The sequence below is a fragment of the Coffea eugenioides genome, chromosome 11 (genome assembly GCF_003713205.1).
Source record: "Coffea eugenioides isolate CCC68of chromosome 11, Ceug_1.0, whole genome shotgun sequence".
Classification (NCBI taxonomy): Eukaryota; Viridiplantae; Streptophyta; class Magnoliopsida; order Gentianales; family Rubiaceae; genus Coffea; species Coffea eugenioides.
In genome coordinates this window covers 27,152,755-27,160,243 of record NC_040045.1, presented here as the reverse complement: position 1 = coordinate 27,160,243, position 7,489 = coordinate 27,152,755, and the positions used below count along the sequence as shown (strand labels likewise).

Sequence of the window (7,489 nt, the reverse complement as noted above, 5' to 3'; positions counted from 1 at the left end):
CCAGAATTATATGATGGTAGTAATAGTTTTGTCTTTGCACTTTAACTTTTCATTTTATGAAAAATAATATACAACCTTTTCTCTCTCTTTCTTTTAATCTTTACTTTATTTTCTTTTTATGGGACAATACTGAAATATTATTGAACACGTTATGATGCTTCTTCCCTTTTTACCAATAATATTGCTCCAGAATATGTACGAGCCTAACTAACAGACAACATTGATTTCTACATTAATTTTAAATTGAAATTGTGTTACAATTTGCTCACTGTTAATTTGATTAATAACCTTAACTTTTAACAAAAATTACCTTAATTTTATATTGATTTTTTACAATATTTTTTTTAGTGCTCTTACCTAACTCTCATTTTGTTTGGTATATTGCAAATTCTTTTCAAATTTTGGCTCACTTTAAGTTTTACACGTAGTATATCCTTTTTTCCATTCTCAAACTATAGTTGAATAGCTGATCAAAAAATATTTTATTTCTTAAATAAATATTTCATTTTCAAAATTTATACTGCAATATTTAATCGTGTTGTTGAATATAAAATGACCCATGCAAATGCATGGAAAAGAGACTAGCTTCAGATAAATTGAAAACCATAACAAACTAAAACTGTATAAAAATCTAGCATTAAAATTTCTCCAAAATATACAATCATACGTTGCAATATTTTGCAAACGAACATTTTAATTTTAAATTTCTATTTATTTTGGTAACTAAAACAAAGAAAAGAAAAAGAAAATTCTACTACGCCATTAGATTTTTTTTTTCTTCCTTGTCTTGAGCAAAATTGTGGCTACAACTAAAAGTCATAGTACAAACTCTAAGTTTATAATCTTCCACATGTCCATCAACGGGTGGTCCATATAAAACCATGCTGTTGCACTAGCAAAGATACGATAAGGTACAAATGCAAAATTTTGGAAATTCCTTCCAAAATTGTGGCAAAAATGGCCATTCCCAATTCTCCAGAATGGTCATTAGCTTCAATCAATCATATGAAATCATCCCGCAATCCCATTCCAATTTCCATTTTCTCAGAACCCTTTAAAGGCCATCCCATTTTTTCCCTCCTGTGTTTGAATTCCAGAGCTTTAATAGCAAAGTCTTCAAGTTGTTCATCAGTACCAGTCTTGGAAGATGCTTCGTCCACCACTTCACCAGTAATTCAGTTGGACCTGAAGCTACAAGATCTTGATGATCAAGTTTCCAGCTTACCTGAAACAGAGGATTTGAATGGTCTTATCTGTGCTTTGTTTGAGGATTCCAGAACTGAGGAATTAGCTTATGATTACTATGAAAGAGCTAAGCACAAGCCAGATTTTAGACCAAAGAAATGACCCTCAAGCTTGTTATCAGGTACTTAATTAATTCAAGAAACTGGGGTCTGTTATATTCACTGTGTGAAGATTTTAAAAGTTTCCAAGTCTTGCCTGATGGTTCTACATGTTATAGATTAATTAGTAGCTGCAGTAGAGCTAGAAAATTCAAACTTGTAAATACTTTGCTTGGAATTTTCTCAGCTGATGAAAGTATTGCTTTTTTGGCTTTTGATGCTGCCATGAAAGGCTACAATAAGTTGCATATGTATAGCAGTTCGATTTCATTGTACGAGCGTATGAAATCGAATGGCATTGTTTTAGATTCAGGCTGTTATTTCCATATAATGGAAGCCTACATGAAAATTGGAAGATATGAGAACGCTGTTTCACTGTTTGAAGAGTTTGAAACAAAAGACTTTGGTTCTACCCCATTTACTCCGAAGATTTACTGGATTTTGTGTGAATCACTGGGGAAACTAAGACGGCCTTTTGAAGCTCTTGAGTATTTTAGAGAAATGACAAAAAGAGGTATTCTGGAGAATCATTTATTTTACTCCTCTCTGATTTCTTCATTTCTTAGCATGCGAGAAGTGAAAATGGCTGAAGAGCTTTTAGAGGAAGCTGAGAGTAAGAAAATGCTGAGGGATCCAGCTTTGTTCTTGAAACTTGTATTGATGTACATTGAAGAAGGATTGGTAGAAAGAACTCTTGATGTTGTTAAGATGATGAATCGCGTTAGCATCAGAGTTTCTGATTGCATCCTCTGTGCAATAGTTAATGGCTTCTCTAAAAGAAGAGGGCTCAATGCTGCAGTTAAGGTATATGAAGATCTTATATTGCAGGGCTGGGAACCTGGTCAAGTGACCTATGCTTCAATCCAGAATATCTATTTCCGGCTTGGACAATATTTCAAAGCTGAGATGATATTCTCCGAGATGGAGGAAAAGGGATTTGATAAATGTGTTGTGGCCTATGCTAGCATGGTTGCTATGTATGGGAAAACTGGCAGGGTGGGAGATGCAATGAGGCTTGTGGCCAAAATGAAGGAAAGAGGCTGTGAGCCTAATGTTTGGATCTACAATTCTCTCCTAGACATGCATGGAAGGGGCTTGAACTTGAGGCAAGTCGAGAAAATTTGGAAGGAGATGAACAGAAGAAAGGTATTGCCTGATAAGGTTAGTTACACTAGTGTTATAAGTGCATATAGCAGGGCAAGGGAGTTTGAAACATGTATGAGATATTACCAAGAGTTCAGGCTTAATGGGGGAGCAATTGATAGAGCAATGGCTGCTATCATGGTTGCAGTCTTCTCTAAGTTGAATAGAGCTGATGAATTGGTTAAGCTTTTGCAGGATATGAAGACAGAAGGCACCAAATTAGATGTCAGACTATATAGGTCAGCTTTGAATGCTTTAAGGGATGCTGGGCTGCATGTCCAAGCAAAATGGTTGCAGGAAAGTTTTGGCAAAACTTAGGTTTCAGGCTAGAAAACCAGAAGCCACAGAATTTCTGCAAGGTAAAAATGGACATAAGATTCAACTTTCCAAGAGGAGTACTGGCCAAGGTGCAGTAATACTGTACAAGTTGATTCTGTAATTAACTGATTCCTTCTGAATATCATCTGATACTGATTGTCATCAGAAAAGCAATTCAAGTTGAAGGATGACAATGATCCCATGATTTCTACTCCTCCAGACTATGGAGGAGTCTTCCTCATTTCATTCCACTGATACAGAAGCAAACAAAGGAGTTGAGTGCCCGAGCAAAGCAAACAAGTTTTAGTGCATTTATCAGAATACCACAAAAGCAAACAAACTTTGGTGCATTTACTTAGATATTTGATTGCCTGAACGTGAAGCAAATGACAAAACAAAGAAGTCGACCGAGTAGCCATATAATTTGTCCTACTTACATAGAACTATGCATGTAGATGTTTCATAAATGTATCTAATACAGATTATCCGCTCATTACTCTCTCTCTCAAACACGCACACACCAACTGTATGGATATATATATGTGCTTCTGCTCTTTTGAGGTGGGTCATTCCACTGCATACAAAACAAAAGCAGAATTTAGACCTCACATGCTTAGATTAAAGCTAAGAGACCAAATCTTTGCATTCAGTAAACTGATAAGTTCTTGATATATATATTGTTCTTAGAGCATCAATACATGCTAAAAAATGATTTTCAGCCACTTGTACAGAATATCTGCATAATCTTCAACTGGCCAATCAGCTCACTACGTGTCTGATTATTCATGTGTTCTATAATAGTAGCTTTTGATTCGTCTTTGGGACTTGATAACCAAATGCTTCAGATTGTTACATTTCTGTTCCTCCTTTTCTTTTTTTTTAAGCGGCATGATCTCAGCTTGGAACCATTAGCAGGGATAATTAACAGCATTTTTTTTAGGCCTTGCAACCGGGGACATTATTTCTTCTGATGATGAGAGTTTCACTTAAGAATTCCCTATGTTTTTCTGACTTCTGTTTTCCTTGTACTGTCTGCTGGGGTTTAATTGGCTCCAGACCATCGGTACCCCCACCTGAACTCTCCCCATAGGGAAAGATGGGGCATTCCATGGATGTAATGAGAAAACCAATATTCCAGGGATGCCTCTGATGATTCTATTTTTCCTTTTGATGTGAAATGTTTCCTGGTTTAGTGTAAAAAAGGTTCAAGAATTCCACTGACGACTGTAGTGAGACAATTTGGCGGCAGTTTTGAGTAAATGCATCCCTGCAGATTCATAGGGATCATATCAGTCATTAACATAATTGTTATAATAAGTACTGTCCTTCTAAGCTTCCTCTCGGTAGTGTGGGGATAAATTTTGCACGGAAACACATTATGTTTCTGCAGACTTTCAATTTTTTCTCTGTAAGCTAACATCTCTCGCTTTGTCTACCACAGTCAAAACCTTTGCAAGGATGAGATCCCTCATGTTGATCTGACTTTTACGTGGTCTTCCAATCTCTGCCCTGAGTCCATGCCTCTTCACTGCTAAGGTTGTGAGACAATGTTCTACAAGAGTGATAAACTGACTCTCTTATCCATGGCATAGAATCACAGAGTTTCCCAGTTCGTCTCTTTCAACCCCCCTCATTGTTCTCCTTTTGTTTTTGACTGATATATAGGATAGACAGTGTCTACGGGAAAGCCAATTTTTGTGATTTTTAAATGGATGTTTTACTTAAATAGTAGTTAAAAGATTTAAAGCTTTCTTGGCAACTATTCTTGATGCTGAGAATGCCGTCTTTGAAGGGAAAGAACACGCTCTTGTCTCAATTGAATCTGAAGGACTCGTTCTCATGCCTTGCACAGCCAAAAGTGAGTTCAGTTTCCCTAGCCTGAAAGGCTAACTTCACTAGCTCAAAATCTCTGCACCGATCATTCTATAGAGGATGAAACAGTAGCAGCACATAATAGGGGCTGTTCGTCAAAACATTTGACGGATTAGCGCTGAGCTGTGGCAGTTGACCCCTTATGATGTATGCCCCTTCCTGTGGCAGGTTTCACCGAGCCACTTCGAGGTCAAGTTGGCCTTCTTTCATAAACTGAACGCATGAAACAAAGAAGTGCATAGTCTTCTTGTTCAACAAGCTTTTCTTAGTTTTTTTTCCCCCTTCTCCTTTTTGGCTTCTAATGCTTTTTGACCTTACCTTAGTTTGGTTTCTTATGCAAATCTGACTCCATATCTGGAGTTGTTCTTGGTGAACGCCTCATATGTCGTTCCATAATACTGAACTTCTTCCTAGCTGTTAATTCGAAGTAGTTCAAGATTGAAATAGGACATTGTCCCCTATAATATTTGGTTTGCCTAGTTTTTATATCCAAATAATGCTTGCAGGAGTACTAAAAATATCCATAAGAATACCGAACTTCTGTTACTTACTTTCTCACTAAAAATTTCCCATTTCCTCTTGCTTTCCATGACCTTCCTGGCTGAAATCCAATAGAGTGACTATAACAATAGTGCACCTTAAACCTCTGCTGTGCCTGTATGGCCCCTAAACAAGAAGGAATCTCCTCAACTAGGTTCCAAGAATTCAAAACTAGGGGAAAGATGATCTTCTATAAGTATTCCACTTTACAAAGTCTGATGGCTCTAACTTCAAGAACTTTAGTCGACAAAACTCTCCTCCTAATATGTCCCATGTTTTACCTACGAATGCACCACTTGATAAATTGAGAACTTGAAGATTAGGCAGTTTCTTCCCAACGGTCTACATTTCGCTCCATGGAAGGCAAAATTTGGACGGGGTTAACTTCTTAAGAATTGTGGGAAAGTTGAACTCACAAGAATGTTTCCCCGTGCGTCTATATTCCACTTTCAGTGATTCAAGCCCAATATTGGAAATCCATTGCAATTAGAAGAATCATCCCATGAATCAAAGACATGCACAACTTAGCTCTCGAAGACTTGGTAAGGCTTCCTGATCTGTTCAGCATATTCTCGATAACACAAAAATGGTGTGGAAAGGGATTGTAAAGTATCAAACTTCGACGATTTCTTGACAGTGTATTGTGGCAAAGTACAAAAGTATAAGCAACTTTCTATTTTGAAATGCCTCAGTCTTCCCAAGTTCCAGATAGTTGTAGGTAATTCAACAATTGTATAGGTTCTCAGTAGAAACGTTTGCAAGTTCTTGAGATTGCCTGTTTATAGTGGTATCCTTCGTATGTAAAGTTTCTAGAGATGAGAATCTAATGGGAACTAAGTGAAATATGCCAAGACAATACCATTGATCCTACAAAGATCTAACACTCCGAGAAGTTTAAAGTGGTTAGAGATAAATGAAGCATCCTCGTATGATTCATGCATTCCTGCAGAGTAAGACTGTATTAGAGAGCAGACACACCAGTAGGAAGGTTCTGATTTAGCTGCAAGATCTTTCAATCCCGAGTGGACGCATGGTATCCGCGTGGCTTAAATTCAGTATGGGCACCTGAAGATGAATTTAAAGGTTTATCATGACCATTTAGTTGATGCAGGAAGAACTCTTCTGTAGCTTTTGAACGGGCAAAACCATAAAAGAGATCATGAGCACGGCTTGCTTTGACACCTCCATTAGATCGTCTTTTGGAAACTAGTACGAGGCTAGCTTCTAGCAATTACATCGTTCAAATACGTTTCAGCTGCATTCTCTAACATTCCGTTCTCGTTATTTTGCATTTCAACGAATCCTTCTGCAATCCATGCACTCTTCAGCCTATATGTCAGGATTGCTTTGCCGACCAGAAGGGCCGCAAAATAGAGAAAACATGGCTTCACATGATTTGGCAATTGTTGATAACTAAGTTCTAGTATATCCATGCAGTGTCCCTGCTTACCATAAGAGTAAGGTGTAAAAGAGTCTAATCAAATCAAGCACTCTAATGTTCAAGATTACTCGATTATTTTAACGAATTTAAAATTGTGCTCAAATTTGATTTACTTATTTATCGAACCAAATTCAAACAAACTTTTATCGAACCAAGTTCGAGTTGAATTTGAGTAGTTTAAATTTTTTACTTATACATTTTAATTTTATGTTAATCAAGCCAAACGTGTGCCGAGTTTAAAAGTTTGTCAAATAAAAAATTTTGTTTAAGTTTGGCTTGATAAGTTAGCGAACTAAATTCAAACGAATTCTTATTAAACCGAGAAGTCGATTCGAATATCGAATAATTTGATTCATTTTTTAATCCTAAACAAGTAGAAGAAATAGTCCTAAATAAGAGGAAGCAATAGAGAGTTGATATTTCCAAAATAGAATTGAAAGAGAAAAATAACACGGATTGACAAGATTGTGAGAACAACTTAATTCTGATAAACGAATTTGTATTTCAAAAGTTGAACATGGGAAATATAAAGAAATGGGAAAGATGCAGTTTTGATCTCTAAGGTTTGGTCCTGTGTGTCAAATTAATCTTTGATATTTTGACCAAATTAAACAAATCAAGACCACATGAAGCATGTTTAATAATCCTCTAATAAACCTTTCCTTTTCTCAATCTACTTGTGTTTTCATAACTGTTCCCATGACTTAGTTTTTCCTAGCGAAAGCATTCAAGTTAGACCTTGTATACTGAAGAACCGGCGGATAAAAAGACCATTTTAAGCATTCTCTTTCTTTTTTCAATAACTTTATTTTGTACGAACTCGTTAAGTAAT

General features: G+C 36.5%; 1 protein-coding gene across 1 annotated transcript; it reads left to right on the top strand.

Moving 5' to 3' along the window:
• Positions 1-926: 926 nt before the first annotated feature.
• LOC113751709 (pentatricopeptide repeat-containing protein At5g13770, chloroplastic) lies at positions 927-3,297 on the top strand. Its single transcript, XM_027295819.1, is given in 2 exon segments — positions 927-1,342; positions 1,345-3,297. Coding segments are annotated over 2 exon segments (1,845 nt in total). The 5' UTR covers positions 927-957; the 3' UTR covers positions 2,805-3,297.
• Positions 3,298-7,489: the final 4,192 nt, after the last annotated feature.